The 17,703-nt window shown below is 38.5% G+C and overlaps 2 protein-coding genes across 2 annotated transcripts; both read left to right on the top strand.

Moving 5' to 3' along the window:
- Window positions 1-8,882: 8,882 nt before the first annotated feature.
- On the top strand, window positions 8,883-16,153 carry LOC133875167 (ribokinase). Its single transcript, XM_062313191.1, has 4 exons — window positions 8,883-9,667; window positions 14,717-14,902; window positions 15,438-15,633; window positions 15,725-16,153. Exons 1-4 carry the CDS (start codon window positions 9,005-9,007, stop codon window positions 15,814-15,816), a joined length of 1,137 nt encoding a protein of 378 aa, XP_062169175.1. The 5' UTR covers window positions 8,883-9,004; the 3' UTR covers window positions 15,817-16,153.
- LOC133875036 (probable beta-D-xylosidase 7) lies at window positions 11,083-11,896 on the top strand. Its single transcript, XM_062313020.1, has 3 exons — window positions 11,083-11,107; window positions 11,303-11,491; window positions 11,572-11,896. Exons 1-3 carry the CDS (start codon window positions 11,083-11,085, stop codon window positions 11,802-11,804), a joined length of 447 nt encoding a protein of 148 aa, XP_062169004.1. The 3' UTR covers window positions 11,805-11,896.
- Window positions 16,154-17,703: the final 1,550 nt, after the last annotated feature.

The raw sequence follows: 17,703 nt of genomic DNA, 5'->3' as shown, positions 1-17,703 counted from the left end.
AAAAAAAAAAAATTAAAAAAAGCTTATTCTTTTTTCAATGGTGGCCTCACAATGTATAACCACATTTATCAGGGCATCATCCCGCCACAATTACTATTTTCGCTACTCGAAACACACTTCTTCTTCTTTTTCTTTTTTTTTCTTTTTTGTATTACTATTTTTTCAATACAAATCCCAATAGAGAATATGTATTCAAATTTCAAGCCTCTATTTTTTTAAAATATTTTTTTTTTTTAGATTTTTTCTTTCTTTCTCTACTCTCTCTCTCTCTCCCTTCATTTTATTTTTTTTGTCCTTTTCTGCTTTTTCGTATTCTAAAACAGTTAACAGTCCCAACCCCTTTTGTTTTTCTATTAATCATTCTTTGTTTCTCTTTTGAAATCAGGTTTGAATTCCTGTACTTCTAGTGCTATTTTCAAGCTCAAATATCTGTTACGATTGGCAAAGAAAATAAGCGTTTAGGGAGAGAGAGAGAGAATGGAGAGACATGAATTATAACAAAAATTTAATAAAAAAAAAAAAAGGTCAAGGTTCAACACTATTGTGGTACCATTGTTTAACTTTTTAATTTTTTATGCCTTTTGCTTTAGTTCATATTTCATATGATACCTGAGTTATGGGAAAAACGAAAATAATACCTCCGTCCAAATTTATGTTCAAAAATTAACGGTTGTCCATATTAGGACCACTTAACACCCTTAAGAACGCGACACGTGTCCCAAATACCACGTCATAAGACACGTTAGTGCCATGTCAAACCACTAGATGCCACATCACCCAAATGAATTTATGAGGAAAATTAAATTTTTTAATTTTTCAACCGGTTTTCTTTCAGTCCGATTTGCCCTTCACCTTTATTGTGAAATCAGAGCCCTAATTTCACAAACTTGTTGATCTCTCCTCCCCCAAACTCTCACTTACCACATTGCCCTAATTTCGCACAGACTTGTCAATTTCCCACAAAGGTTCAACATTTCGGCCGAATCTACGCACGTCGAAGCCCGATTAGAAGCGTATTTGCCATTTAGAAGCTGATTTCCTAGAACATATTCTCTCTACCTCGAGACAGACGACCGAACTCAAAAATCAGAGGTGTTGGTACAGTTTTCGGTATGGTGTGAATCTGCACGTTCTTCTGATGTTCTTCACGCTTCTTAATAATTCTGCAAAACAACAAAAACTAAGGGACCCTTCCGGGGGTCCTCTCCGATGCCTAAATTAGCTTCTGTAAGAAAATAATGCTCTGTGCATAAAAACTGAGTCTTAATTTATACATGGGGTATGGGCCTATTTATAGGCAAAGAGGTGGAGTCAAAGCTGGATTAAAATTCCTGCTCCTTACCGATCTAGAACTGTTGTCAGAGTTCTAATTGGACTCTGATATTTTATTAGACTTCTAATCTGATATCTTCTTAGACTTCTGATCTGATCATTCTTCTTATCTGATTGGACCATAAGTCCTATCCCAATTCTGATTTCCTTGAAGTAGTTGCTAAATGTCTATCTCCTCCTTGGATCGGGTTGAGTGGAATTTATCCCCAACAGTTACCCCCCAATTCCCTTATCCGAAGCTTGCTTGAATAATGGGAATTCCATGTCTAAGGAAACCCGAGCTTTGTCTCCTTTTGAAAACCTGCTAACCTGCAAAACCTGAGGGTTAAATCTTACCCCCCATTACCTTCTTGTTCTCTTTATTTCTCTCTCTCGGCAAGGATTGATCCGAGAATGCTTTCTTCTTGCTCTCGGCTAGGACTGATCCGAGACTCTCGACTAGGACTGATCCAAGAGTTTTCTTCTTACTCTGGGCTAGGACTGATCCGAGACTCTGGGCTAGGACTGATCCGAGAGTTTTCTTCTTGTTCTCGGCTAGGAATGATCCGAGACTCTCGGCTAGGACTGATCCGAGAGTTTTTCTTCTTGCTCCTGGCTAGGACTGATCCGAGAGTTTTCTTCTTGTACTCGGCTAGGACTGATCCAAGACTCTCGGCTAGGATTGATCCGAGAGTTTTCTTCTTGCTCCCGGCTAGGACTGATCCGAGAGGCTTTTGCCTGCAAAAGAAGCGACATCAACGGGTTCCCGGTCCCTAGACCGGGAACACTCCGATACTTAAGTCAGCTCTATTCTTTTATTCTGAAAATACTTATTCCCAAAATCTAGGGAATTTTCTGTCTTTAATTATAACATGTCTGAGTTAAAAATAAAAGTCTAGTTCTTTGCAAACATAAATGCTAAAAATAAAAGTCTAGCCTAAAATTCCCGAGAGTCCTTTTTATGGGATCATGGGTAGATACTGTTGTTGCCTCGGCTCTCTATGCCGTGGGCTTCTGCTTCCTCGGTCTTCTCTTCTTTCTATGTCATCTCGGGGATCATTCTCTTGATGCCTCTCGCCTAGCTGAGGACGGTCTTGGGGATAGTAATCCCGTGGCTGCTGATCTCGGGGCTGATAGTCCTGATGATTCCGAGGCCTGTTATTTCCTTGCTGGTTCTGTTTTTCTCCCAAGAACCGAACCAGCTTGCCATTCTTTATGAATTCTTCTATTAACAACCTTAGGGTTACGCACCCCTCGGTGTAATGACCTGCTTGTTTATGAAAATCACAATATTTGCCTGCATTCCTGTAAGGAGGATTACCTGGTATCTTTTATGGTTCCCGAAACGCCGGATCTCTTTTTATCTCCATAAGGACTTCTGATATCTCGGCATTGAGAGTTGTAAAATTGTAATCTTTGAACTTCTTTACCTGCCTCTGCTCTTCCCCATCAGCTTTCCTGAATTCTTTCCTTTTCTTTTATGGGACTGTCTCTCGGGGTGGCTTAGAACTGGCCATAGACTTCAGCGTTTCTTCCTAATTGATGAATTCTTCTATCTTATCCATGAGGCCCTGCAAGGTACTCGGTTGCTTCTGGACCAACTTCTTCATCAAAGGCTCCTCAAGTGAAATTCCTTGATAAATGGCAACAAAGACCATATCCTCGGTGGGATCTTCGACCGTTACCTTCTCTCGATTAAACCGAGCCATGAACTCCTTAAGACTTTCGTTGCTTTGCTGGTGCAATGATAGCAAATATCCCGAAGGCTTCTTCCTTGTTCGGAAAGCTAGAAATTCGGTTAGGAATATTTTGGACAACTCCTTGAACTGATCAACAGAGTTCGGGGGCAGCTTCCTAAACCAGTCTCGGGTATTCCCCGAAAGAGTAAGGGGGAAGGCCCGACACGCTACTTCATCGGGTGTCCCGTGAAGGTCTAGATGAGCTCGGAAATTCTCTAGGTGATCTAAGGGATATCCGTCTCCTGCATAACTTAGAATTTGGGGTACCTTAAACTTCTTGGGAAGCCGATAGTCTGCTACCCGTCTGGTGAAGGGTGAGTCTGTACCCATTAGGAGTTTGTCCACCACTACGGATCTACTTTTGTCCTTTCTTTCCATCTCCATGTACGTGCACCTTCTTCTCTCTAGCTAGGCAATAACTCTGCTCAGATCTCCTTGGCGGTCATCCTCCCTCCGAGGATTAATGTTGCTGTTATGATCTTCTTCCTCACGCTCATCCCTGTTCATCTCGGGATTGGGCTGTTCCGGCCTCCTTCGTAGCAACTCGGCATTCCGCTGTGTTAAGGATTCAATCTGCGCTTCCAACGCTGCTATGAGATCTTGATCTCCACCCCCCGAGGGAGGGTTCGGTGGAGGCTGCAAATTATTCTGAATAACTGGCTCCATTCGGACTATGGGCTCTCGGTTGGTCTGGCTTCCGGAACTTGTGTTCATCACCATGCTGGATCTTCTTTTTCTTTTATGAGGAACGAATAATCGTTTTCCCACAGACGGCGCCAAACTGTTGGTATAGTTTCCGGTATGGTGTGAATCTGCACGTTCTTCTGATGTTCTTCACGCTTCTTAATAATTCTGCAAAACAACAAAAACTAAGGGACCCTTTCGGGGGTCCTCTCCGATGCCTAAATTAGCTTCTGTAAGAAAATAATGCTTTGTGCATAAAAACTGAGTCTTAATTTATACCTGGGGTATGAGCCTATTTATAGGCAAAGAGGTGGAGTCAAAGCTGGATTAGAATTCCTGCTCCCTGTCGATCTAGAACTGCTGTCAGAGTTTTAATTGGACTCTGATATTTTATTAGACTTCTAATCTGATATCTTCTTAGACTTCTGATTTGATCATTCTTCTGATCTGATTAGACCATAAGTCCTATCCCAATTCTGATTTCCTTGAAGTTGTTGCTAAATGTCTATCTCCTCCTTGGATCGGGTTGAGTGGAATTTATCCCCAACAAGAGGTGTTGCTGGAACCCAAACCAACTTTTCTTGATGCACCATTTTTAGAACAAAATACTTGGGTGAAGTTTGTTTGTGTTATGCGAAACAAACTTTACCCAAGATGTTTATTATACAGCTTTTGTGTGATTTTTGGTTGTTGGCCAAAGTATAAAGTCTCCAATTGTATGTAAGGCCTCCAATGCACGTGTTTTTGTCGGTTGTTGGGCAAAGAACAAAGTCCTTAACTTTATTTATTGGAGTTCCGTTCGCTCCCTGTGGTTGTCCACATGTACATGACTTTGTCTTTATTGAAGTTCTATTTTAGGAGCATTATTGGTCGCTGTCCAAAAACGCCTAAGCTTTTTGCAAAGTGGAAAACACAAAATTAGTACTAAGTGATTATGATCGAGTATTGGTTAAAAAAAAAAATATGATATCAAAATGTTTCATATTCTAATGGTTTTTGGAAAGACAATTTAAATGATATCAAAGTGTTTTTTGGAAAGAAAATTTAAGGCAAAAGCGAAGGGAAAAAGAAAGAATAGGGTCCGAGCATGCAAACTACTGTATGAAATTGAAAAGCAAACATTGCTTTCATATTGAGATTTCTGCGAAATCATTACCACAGTGTGGTTGGCATGTCATTGTCTCATAACTGAAAATTTTCATTTATTTTTGACTTTTTAACCACTAAAGATCTATTTGGAATAGTATAAAATGTTGGTCCAAATTGGCCAAAGTCCACTCGTATAATGTTAGTTTTTTGTGTTAAAATAATTATTGGTGTACATTTGGAGTTAATTGTTGATTTCCTATTCATATCTTGTCATTGCTTCAATAATTTCATGGGACAGTAGCTAACTTTATCAGGGTCCACAAAAAATCCAACAAGATCAAATTTGTGCTTGGGACAAATTTGAGATAAAAAGGAGTCATCATGAAATTATAAATCTATCCTAAAAATTATGGCAGTTGAGTGGTCAGCACCCAAACAGTTGCCCAATTAACATGATGCACTTTTTGTGCATCATGTTCTAACTTTGTGCATTTATGTATTTTGAGCACTTTGTGCATCGTGTTCTGACTATGAGTTTGAATATTCTCTTTGTTTATTAAAATAGTGCAGAAATTATTGATCCAATTTTTAATCTCACCATTTACCAATGTGGGTTGCTGTCTGGACCAAGGATCAAGTATGTTGGAGGAGATGTCATAATTAGGGGTGTACAACCGGTTGCGGTAGCGGTTATTAGCTCATAACAGCAACCGCAACCGGGGTCCCCGGTTATGACTATTTTAATAACTGCAACCGCAACCGGCTTATCGGTTGCTGTTTTTACCAACCGTCGGTTATCCGGATAACAGATTTTCATATATATGTTGAATTTTTCAATTTTTTTTTTTAAAAAAAAAAACCCAAAAAACAAAAAATCAAAATTTTGAATTCAATTACATCATTTTCTATCCTGAACCTTTGAAACACAAGCAAAAAAATTTGCAATCAAACAGACAATATTCAAAAGCTAATTTCTATTACAGAAATTAAAATGCCAATTCAGAGGGAAAAAATAGAATGCCGATCGATAAACAAAACAAAACCCATGATTTACAGATACAGTCCAATAGCTGTAGTTTATCATATCTATACTCCTCTCCAAAAATCACTGGCTCGCTCTGCACGTATGCTCGGACAAGGAAGGTGACTCGGAGACGGAGTCCAAGCTGTCATGACACGATTTCCTCCTCCTCCTCTTCCTCCATGTCAGCGTGGGCACTGGGCGTTGTGGACTCGTGGGCGTGAATCAGAGAAGAGAAGAAGAAGAAAGAGGGAAAGAAGAAGAGGCTTGTGGCTTGCTTGTGTGTGGGGGGGGGGGGGGGGGGGGGGATGGGATTGAAGAAAAAAGAAGAAAAGAGAACTAGCAGAGATGGAGAACGGCTGGGCAGCGTGGGACTTAAGAGTGAAAGAAGAGTTCAAGTTTAGGGTTGAGAAGTGTCCGGTTATTTTTTATATATATATATATATAAAACCGGTTGCGGTTATACTGGTTATTAACCAGTTTTTCATATGTAATAACCGGTAACCGCAACCGGGTATTCGGTTACCCGGTTATTCAGTTGCGGTTATTTTCGGTTTTCTGGTTTCTCCGTTTATTCGGTTAACAGTTATTGGCGATTATTAGTGGTTACCGGTTATTTTCGGATAATAACCGCCCCGTTTGTACACCCCTAGTCATAACAGTAGAGGTTCTGGATGCAGACCAGATATGCTTTTGGGACCTTACCAATGTACTGGAACTTTACTTGGAGTACAAGTACCATGATATTCTTACGTTGTACTACAAGTACGATGAAGAAAGCAATGAAGAGATACATGGTCTTACTAAGAAGTTGCATGTATTTGTAGACCATGAACCAGATGAACCGGTTGAACTAGCTCTGATTGAAGCGGTCCAACCAATGTTGCTTTTATCTTAGTATCCTTTAGAGGTTGATATAAACTATTACGAGGAGGATGTGTCACAGTAGCCAGAAGTGTAGCCATCACAACAGTCAAAAGTGCAACCACCACAGCAGCCAACATGATAGTTTCACAATGAGGAGGAGGGGGAATGATGAGGACATTGAGTTGAGTTAGTTCGAAGTAACAGACGACAAGAAAGATGACATTTTTGCAGCTAAACAAGTTGATGTTCTACGCAAAGATAGGGAGGATACAAACAAATGGTTTCACTAGTGGGAAAAAAGCATTTACATCGAAGATTGGATTTGATGAAATAAATGACTTGGATGAGGAGTCTTGTGATAGTTACAACTTTCACAGTTTAGACAGTGAAGAAGATGACGACGAAGGGTCACCTAGATGAGTAAAGAGGAGGTACCCGGAATGGAAGCCCAAAGAGAGAGTTGAGTTGAAAATAAGGTTGAAGTTTGCCAACCCCACTCAGTTTAAGGACGCATTACAAGTATTTGTAGTGTAGAATTCATTCGATTATAAATATAAGCACAACGAGAAAAATCAGGTCTTCACCTTCTGCAAGTCTCATCTTCCTTTCAACCAACTAGCGGTGAAAAAATAGTTAACCACATAAGGTGGAGCGATTAACACTTTTAAAGGTAGACAAATGTGGTTTTTAGCTGCTAATCGCTTACACATACACACAATTAATATAATATTATATATATTAAAATTAATATATGTAAACCAATGTCGTTTTATATAGGGTTTTAAATGACACTTATATATTCGATGAAAAAAAAAAGCCCAAAAAAATCTAAAATAAACCCAAACAAAAAGTCTAATGAAGGGCCAACACTCAAAAATAGACCTAAAATGTTTAAATTTAAAAGTTGTTATGTGGTGCGCACGATTATATCTTTAAATAATCGTTAACTAACTATTAAAGCGGGACGTTTATAGTTATAAAAATAAAATAATAGCCTACAGCGGTTAATGTTACTTGTCTGTGGTTAACAGGTTTTCACCCCTAATCAACTATGCTGACAAGTAGGGATGTAATCGAGCCGAGCCGAGTTGAGTTTGAAGATTTCAAGACTGGCTCGTTTATGAGTCGAGCCTAAATAGTCGAGCTCGAATTCGAGCCGAGCTATAAATTACATGTTCAAGCTCGGCTCGTTTAAAACTCGGGCGAGCTCGAGCTCAAGCTCGAGTTCGTTGAAAATGACATTCGAGCCGAGCCGGGTTACTGGACAAGCTCGGCTCAACTAGAGTTCGATGTAAACTATTAAATTTTTCAATGAGTGATCAAAGCAGAATTCAAGCCCAAGTTTATGAACAATCTCTATGCATTTATTAATAACATAAATATATAATATGTAAGTATATAATGCATATTATAAAATATATTACATAACTATAGTTTATAAGTAACAAATTAATAATATGTTATTATATATAACTACAGAGTATAAACAATGGTATATGTATAATGTGAACAAATAGTAAGTATAATATATAACTATTGTTAACAATGTGTGATGTGATATATGTGTTTATATATATATGCTAACTATTTAATATTGTTATATACTAACTATTAATAACTTAATATGTTAATTTAACATACTAAATATTGTTATCAAAGTATTATAATTAATATGTAATACTATATATATTATACTATGTTAACTATTTACTAATGTATATGTAAGATATGAACGAGCTAACGAGTCGAACTAACAAGTCGGGCGAGCGATCCGGTCGAGCTTTAAACGAGTTGAGCTCGCGAGCCCCTATCGAGTTTTGTCGAGCGAGTCGGGTATGTATCACTTACTAATCGAGCGGGTTTCAACAGTAATGATCGAGTTTCTACAGTATCGAGCTCGAGTTCGGATCGGGCTAAACCGAGCGGGTATCGAGCGGGCTGTCAAACGGACTGGCTTATTTACATCCCTACTGACAAGGCCATTCCCGGCGCCTGTAGACCTGAGCAGGCAAGACTCTGCCAACATGAACTGTTGGCCTGAGCCCCTTTCAGAAGTCACAAGTTCAACAAGATCATTCCACCTGCCAGACCTGACCTGGCAAGACCCTAGGAATGGGGACAAAAAACAAAAAAAAAAAAACATAAAGAAGAAAAGATTCCAAGTTCAACAAGGTCATTCTCAGCGCCTGTCGAACCAAGAAGTTCCTTGAAACTCAGAACTTAATTAAACATATCGAACAAAGCGGCCCCTTCTTAGAGACTAGAGTAGATTGGGAACGTCAGACTGACAAAGATGAGTGGAATAGCAGTTTCACCATCAAACCATTGGCACCTCCAAACCCAAAACAGTCCCACAAAACTAACAAACAGAACAATCAATCCAATCCCATTTGTTCAATTCAACAAGAAGCAAAACCCATCAAATGGAAGACACCCACTTCTCTCTTTTGCCATAAATCCCTCCAAGACACAAACCCCACAAACCCCAATTCCCAGCACAAGCCCACCACTTGTTGTTGTTGGATCAGCCAATGCAGACATCTATGTGGAGATTGATAGGCTGCCCAAGGAGGGTGAGACCGTCTCAGCCAAGACTGGCCAGACACTTGCTGGTGGCAAGGGTGCCAACCAGGCTGCCTGTGGTGGCAAGCTCTCTTACCCAACCTACTTTGTGGGCCAGGTGGGTGACGATGCCCATGGCAAGTTGATCATCGAGGCTCTGGAAAATGATGGTGTGCGTCTGGATTATCTGAATACTGTGGATGCTGCACCCACTGGGCATGCTGTGGTGATGCTCCAGCCTGATGGGCAGAACTCAATCATCATTGTTGGTGGTGCCAACATGAACTGTTGGCCTGAGCCCCTTTCTGAGAAAGAGTTGGAAGTGGTGAGGAATGCAGGGATTGTTTTGCTGCAGAGGGAGATTCCGGATTCGGTCAACATTCAGGTTGCGAAGGTCAGGAATTTGAAGCACTTCAATTTTTGTTTTTAAAACGGCTTATCTTCAAAAATAGATGTTTTAAGTTGTGCATGAGATTCTTAAGTTTCATTCTTTATATTTGCTGTTGTCTTACAATTAGGAATTTATGGTCACATTCTCTTGCCGCGCCTATTTTTAATTTTTTTGAGCTCTTTGTGATTTTTTTATAATAATAATCTACTAAAACGTGATTCAGTTTGAAATGCAAGGAAGTAAGATTAAATATATGAATCTCATGCTTGTTCCCGTTTCTTTCTATAGACTGATAGATCATGGGATATATGAGGAATTTGAATCAGTATGTCCTAATGTTGTTAAGTATTTGCGATTTTTTTATTCTGAAAACCAGGAAGCTTCTAAGTTAAAGGGTTGGTTATTGAATCAGAGAGCTGGGGTAGCTCTGATGATATATGAGTATGTTAAACAGAATATGAATATGTTGGATAGATCAAGGGCAGAGAATTATTTTGTTTAAGGTGGATTGATAGTAGAAGAACTTAACAATCTTCTATGACATTAACAGGAAACAGCTTTTCAGTAAAAGAATGGAATTTGATCTTGACATTATATTGGCACTTTGTACTTCATATCAGAAAACAACTGAGCACCCGAACATTTTTTCTTTCTTCACTAGTTTAATCGTTTTTCCAGTGTTATCAAGAGGAATGCACCAGGGCAAATACTCAAATATTATGAAAAAAAATAAGCTTTGCAGATCTTATAAAAAAATATTATCCTTGAAGATCTTATCTCTTTGGATGTGGTGATTTTCGATCTGACAGTCAAAACTTGCCTTTCCAGTCAATCCTATTAGACTGAAAGTTTCAGTGATCTCAACATTTTATGTTTGATCAAATGTGCTTCCAGTTTCAACAACTTAGGCTTACCTCTATTGTCATGTCTTTTTTTTTTTTTTTTTGTTAAGTAAATCAAGTCTTATTAAAAGCGTAAAGCACCCTTAAGTATACCAAAAGTATACAAAAAAAATCACTTAACTAAAAAGAGAAAAACGAACAAGGAAATCGGCATAACTAAGCAACATTGGAGACACAAAAGTCACCGTTCAAAGATACAAAGTATGAAAAAACGAAGCTAAAATATCCTCTATGTCCTCGAAACACATTTTTTCTTTCATTCCAAACACAAAAAAGGCAAATCGGCACCATCTTCCAAATCGCAACATTCATCGGCCTTCCAGATGTCCACCAACAAGCAAACAAGTCGATAACTCTTCTAGACATAACCCAAGACATACCAAAGTGAGTAAAGAGAGCATTACACAGAGCGGAAGGAGCATTACACAGAGTGGAAGCCACATTGCAGTGAAGAAGCAAGTGATCCACTGATTCCCCATTTTTCTTGCACAAGCAGCATCTATCCACTTTAATAACATGCCTCTTCCTGAGATTATCCACTGTAAGGATCTTGTCTAGGGTCGCTGACCACGCAAGAAAAGCTGCTATCAAAGGAACTTGGGCCTTGTTTGTTAAGCTCCATTACACTACACAGTAGTGCGCCTGGGTCCCACCGCAGAGCCTTTCAGTCCACTTTATCTCCATACCACGTGATGCTCTTTCTGTTGATGTTCCTGCAAAGGTCAACGAAAATGAGTTCCAATTTTGCCCCTCATTTCAAGTGTAGCTAAGAAACCAGTTGTTCTGGTTCTTCTTTCTGGTGGTCCGGTTAATATATCTTCAGCCAAGAATGACAAGAACATCGGAAGCTTCTTGTGGGCTGGTTATCCCGGCCAAGCCGGAGGAAGTGCGATTGCAGAAGTTATCTTTGGCGACCACAACCCAGGTAGCTTATAAGAGAAAAGAATGTCTCTGATTATTTCCTTTAACCGCAGCTTTCATGGTGTTCTTCATTTTTGCATGCAGGAGGAAGATTGCCAGTGACTTGGTATCCGCAAGATTTCGTAAAAGTACCAATGACAGACATGAGAATGAGGGCAGAGCCATCATCAGGCTATCCCGGGCGCACGTACCGTTTCTACGAAGGTGAAAAAGTTTTCAAGTTCGGTTACGGCCTCAGCTACTCAAAATATGTTTATGAGCTCCCAGCTGTCACACAAAGCATGATCCACTTGAATCAATCATTAGCTCGTTTTTGAAGACGAAGATGTGCATGTTTTTGAAATGAGGGGCAAAATTGGAACTCGATTTCGTTGACCATTGCATCACGTGGTATGGAGATAAAGTGAACTGAAAGGCTCTGCGGTGGGACCCAGGCGCATTACTGTGTAGTGTAATGGAGCTTAACAAACAAGGCCTTGAGTCCGCCATACATTCTTCCATGGGAAGCGATTACCTTCAGAGTAAGCCAAGGAACTAAAGAAGGACTTGACCTTCTTTACCCCCCAATTTTTATTTTTTATTTTTTTAGTTTTAACCCCCCAAATTGCAAATGCTAGTTCCGCCCCTGCACACACATACATTATATTAAGATTTACAATTACAATGATTCAAGTTATATTACTCACATTAAGAAGATAATTTTCTTTTATCTTTTTAAATACTTTAGATGCTCATTACAAAGTTAAAAATAATTACTATAAAAATAATGAAAATTGTAGTTATACGAATTTATACGAGCTTGTACGAGTTGAGCCGAATTTATATGAGTTGCTCATTTAATAAGTTCAAGCTCGATTTGTTATGGTCCCATTGCCTGCTGGAGTAAAGCCAATTTCTTGCAAGTGGGTACACTAGGTGAAGCGACGAAGTGATGGATCAGTCGAACTGGCAGGATTGGTTGCGAATGCTTTCTCACAGCAGTACAGGATTGACTATGACGGAACATTAAGTCCCATGGCAAAGATGACTACTGTGCAAGTGCTCATCTCTCTAGCAACAAGTCAGTCTTGGCATCTATGGTAGATGGGTGTAAGAATTTTTTTTTTTTTCAAACTGAGCTCAAGTCGAGTTCGAGTTGTTTATCAACAACTTGGTTCATTTACAGCTCTATTTACTGCCATAGAAGTTGGATGAGTTTAGCTTACATGTATTGTCTTTCTGCAGCTAAGCTGCTTATTGCTTGTTTGTTGCTATACCAGCTTTGTATCTTTCTTTTGGCAAAATCTTCATTTATCCCAAAAAGAAAAAAAGAACTTTTAAAATGCAAAGTACAAATAAAAAAAGAAACGTAATTAAATTTAACATCATGAATGTCCTTTTGAAGTACTTGGAGGCATCTACTTAGAGGGTGACTGGGAAGCACAACTTCAAGCATGTTTCACTCTCCCTAAGTGTTTCCCATTACTATGTGCCATAGCCTTCAGCCTAGTTCCTGTCATTTGAGAGTTCGATTCCACCTTAGAACCACAACTCACTGTGCTTTAAATGTATAGTTTTTTTAGGACATTACTTTCTGCCCCTAAATGAACATGATGAAAGTGGAAGTCTTCACAATTAGGGAATGCAAAATCTAATTGACATGCTTTTCAAGTCGTTATTGAACTCTTTAAAAGAAATGGATACTTGGTATTTTATATTGACCAGAAACTGGTGGATTAGTTGTCTTTGCCTATATCTGATGTGATCTTTCGTGGTGTACCTTATCTTGCTTGGAAACCACTCAGAATGAAAATGCATCTTGAGCAGAATATTTGTTTCAAAGGCTTATCATGCATCGTTGGCACTATTTTATCCAACTTGCACTTGAGCTTTTGCTCTTGGGGATTGTTTACAACTTTTGGCAACTTTTTCCTTCTTTACTTCATCTCCTTCTTAGCTATTCTCTTGTTCCTTCTACTTTGTCATGAAAACAGAGGCTCGACTACTCTTTTTAGTAATGTATTTTAATCTCATGGAAGTAGTTGGAAAAGATTATTATATGGATCCTAGATAAAAAAATTTGAAATTCCAATTAGGGCTGAGCTCCGACTTGAGGGGTTGGCGTTTTGTTGCTATCTACAGTCGTCAAGCCGTAGTGATGGTTATTAGCAGCCATATTTTATTACTGAGCCGGCTGTTGGTAGCCATATATTTAATACTGAGCCGAACGAACCATGGTTAGTCATCGAACAACACTGACCCCAACGTTCAGTCGGTTGTTGGGTGGTTAGTCGGTTTGTGAGTGTGTGTGTGAGAGAGAGAGAGAGAGAAAGAGAGAGGAAAAGTAGTCAGAGAACATTGTCCATGGGCCACCACTTTGATCAGATTAGATCTTAACGTTCCAAAACTTATAACGAGCTTTTAGGATCTTCTAGGACCTCCAAAATGGTGGTAAGCCATGTTCCTCCACTGCAGTTTCATATCAACACTGCATCATTTCGTATAAAAGATTCATAAATTGAGCAACACATGTAATAGTCAGTTGGTTAAAACCGACACCCCCTAAAAGCGACTACCAACCCAACGGTGGTCAGTAGCCCTTTACTTGTACTGACTGATTGTTGAGGATCCTTGGAAACTTACCAAAACCAGTCGGTTTAGTCGGTACCGTGGGGTTGCCGATGGTACTGACCCACTAAGCATCCCTAGTTCTAAGTTTTCACAAATTGATTACAAGATAATATATGTATTTGCATATTCTATCCTAACCAACAAGTGGATCCGTTGAACTTCGAAACTATGTAGTTTAAATGCATTACGTGTGCAGTATATGCTTATTAGCGGAATTCCTTGAGTGTATGATTGTGGAAATATGGATTCTCATGAACCTCTGATGTGAGCTGCTGCTTACTTTGATACCTTATGTGCTTGATTTTATCGTCACCCCCCCTGGCCCAAAAAAATGTTTTCTCTAACTTTCCAGGTCTGCTGCATCTTGGTTCTTCTGATCTGCTTGTATTTCGGCAATTTTAAATGGACTTTATGTCGGTTTGAGGATATTAATTCTCCATTGGTTCAATTTTTCCTTTTTTCTACTTCATTTTTAATTAGATATTTAATATCCTTTTAGTCAATTTTATCTCTAGGTCTTTTCTTCTTCTTCTTCTTTTTTTTTTTTTTCACTTTAAGTTGCTTCCTGTTTTGCCTCTACTACTTTCTTGCATGATCTGATATCACATTCTTTGTTCAGGCTGCAAGGAGTGCTGGTGTTCCAATCATCATGGATGCTGGGGGAATGGATGCACCGTTCCCACAAGAATTGCTCCATCTTATTGATATTTTTAGCCCAAATGAAAGTGAACTTTGTCGTTTGACTGGAATTCCAACTGAAAGTTTTGAACAAATTACTCAAGCTGTTGTAAAATGTCATAAAATGGTGAGTTTTCATACACCCAAAACGATTGTCATCGCTAAGGCTTTGTTCCTTATCCTTCGTCAATGTCATTTTTATGACCTAGAAATTCATTTAAAGAAAAAAAAAATATTTGGACATGTTTCAGAAATTTGATTGATTCGTTGTGTTATTTACCTTTACTTCGTACACACATTCATGGTCGTGGGCATGAACATACACAAACACAGAACTCAGACACATGTTGTGCCAATGTGCCCCTAGGAGGCGTTCAAGCCATTTCAGGGAATTGACTACAAAAAAATAAACTTTGTTGTACATGAGATATTTTGTTCTTTCATAGGCGTTGTATTTCTTCTTTCTTCATAAATGGAACATTCAAAATGATTCGATTCTGCTCAGATCTTGGTAGATTCGGGACTATTAGAAATCGACCAACTTTGTTTGCAACCAAGTGTTGGGATAACTGCACACTGGATGCAGAACCCATTTGGAGTTGGGTGCCTTGAATTCTAGTTTGAGTATTGACACCAGTTCTATTAAATATGTCCTCTTTCAGGGTGTTAAGCAAGTTCTTGTGAAACTCGGGGCCAAAGGGTCTGCCCTATTTGTAGAAGGCGAAGAGCCAATTCAACAGCCCGTCATATCAGCAGCCAAGGTCCTGGATACCACAGGAGCAGGAGATACATTTACTGCTGCTTTTGCTGTGGCTCTTATGGGGTCCAAGTCCAGCAAGGAATCCTTGAAATTTGCTGGTATGCATGGAAACTTGGATATCCATGGATATGTTCCCTTAAACCTCATTTTATTTTATTTTTTATTATAATTCTCTGCCACTTTTTACAGCTGCAGCTGCTTCTCTTTGTGTTCAAGTGAAGGGAGCTATTCCTAGCATGCCTGATAGGAAATCAGTTTTGGATCTTCTTCATTCTCTTTGAGTTTACTGTTGCATTAGGGTAGCTACATACCATAAACTTTCATCATGCACATAAATAAATACCATCGGTCAACCTCTTTTCTTTGCTACTGTTGGGGTTTGATTTGTTTTTTTTCCCGGAACACTCTTTGACTAGACGGAAGTACATCTTTTGGATCTTCCAAGATTCATCGGTGCTTTTCCTTTTACCTTTTCAAAATCTTTTCCCTTGGAAATAAATTTTTCCTGATTTTCCTTTTTTCTTGTCTATAAAACAGATTGATTCTACAGTGTATGCAATTTGCTATTTTTCTAGACCACTATAAATTACTGCGGAGTATAATTTATGTTGACAGGGATATCCTTTTCCAGTTCTTTTATATATATATATATATGCTGGTGATGAACAAAGCTTAGGGTAGTTTGGTAATTTCCTTGGCCTTTTCTGGAAAGGAAGCACTTGCTTCTTTCAACTTTCACATTTTAATTTGAAAAATGCTACATATACTCTCACTTGCACACTCTCAAATGTATACTTCTTAATGTGACTGTGAAAATTACTATTAGATCAAATTTAATATTGAAAGAGATCAAATTTAAGACAATGATTGATACAGATACATATGGAGAGATGACAGAAAAGGAATCAGCAAAATGGAGAACCATTTGGCAGTTGCGCTGGATAAATTTTAGATTTTCCAAACCCGAATCACAATGAGAAAAACCCCAACCACCACATTTCTACCACAAATCCAAAACCGAATCACAATGAGAAAAACCCTAAACCCCCACAATTGCACAATCCAACGGATACCACTCACCCAAAACAACCAACATTCACCACCTATCACAAGCTCAAATTCAGAAATTTAATGAAACTTAAGGTTTCATTTTTTTAAAACGTGAACTGTTATATTATTACTGTTTTTTGGTGGCCAAAGGAAGTATAAATTGTACCAAGAATAAGTTGGGAGATGAGATCAAGAATTGTGGCCAAAGGAAAAGTTTGAGTGTCAAATGAGAATCTGCAATTATGCAGAAGATGATGGAACTTTCCAATTGGAATCATGAGTGCTGCAAAAAGTAAGATAAGTTGATGACTTGTAATTGTTTGTTAGAAAATGATGCATTATGCAGAAGATGAAGCTCTCAAATATGATGTGAAAAGGCAGAAGAGATGTGGACTTGATATTGTTTGTTTGAAGATGCAGTATAGTTCATTTAATTTTGAGTTTGTTGCTGTGTTCTTGTTTGTTTGTATAGAGTAGTGGATAAAGGGGACTAGCTCAGATGGTATGATCAATTGTAAAGGTTAGCTGCTAATGCAACTTTTGTCCCAGCAGCTTTGCTGGAGTGTTTTGTAATTCTTGTGTTCTTTAATAGTAGTTATAATTCATTAAAAAGAAAAAGAAATATGAGTCGGCATCACAGCCTATCTTACTCAACCAGAAAAAAATTGAAGTCTTCACAGCATAAATCTCCTTTTCTTTTGTGTTCGTTGGTATAGGGTTTAGCAACAAGTAGCTAAATTTTTACACTTTCTGCTGATAGCAAGAAGCAAATTTCTTTTATCCATTTATGACATTATGCATGGGTGACATTGTTGTAGTAGTCTAAATTCAATTAGATATCTTAGAAGTTGAATTCTGCTGAACCAAATGAAAGATCTCTCTCTTTGTTTTCTTTTGGTAAAAAGGCGCAAAAGTTTAGAGGATTAAGTAAAGTTTCTCCTAAAATAGTAAACACAATCTACCTCTCACATAAGTTCTCCAGTAAACTTCTTTAACTTTACTGAATTTGTAGATTTTTGTTCTTTTAGCATGTAAGGGGGACTTTTTTTATATACATAATTGCACTCCTATGTGTTTATCAATGAAATGAATATTAAAAAAAAAAAAAAAATCTCCTG

This window comes from Alnus glutinosa, chromosome 8 (assembly GCF_958979055.1).
Source record: "Alnus glutinosa chromosome 8, dhAlnGlut1.1, whole genome shotgun sequence".
Lineage (NCBI taxonomy): Eukaryota > Viridiplantae > Streptophyta > Magnoliopsida > Fagales > Betulaceae > Alnus > Alnus glutinosa.
The sequence above is the reverse complement of the archived record's forward strand: the minus strand, read 5'-3'. Positions and strand labels throughout refer to the sequence as shown.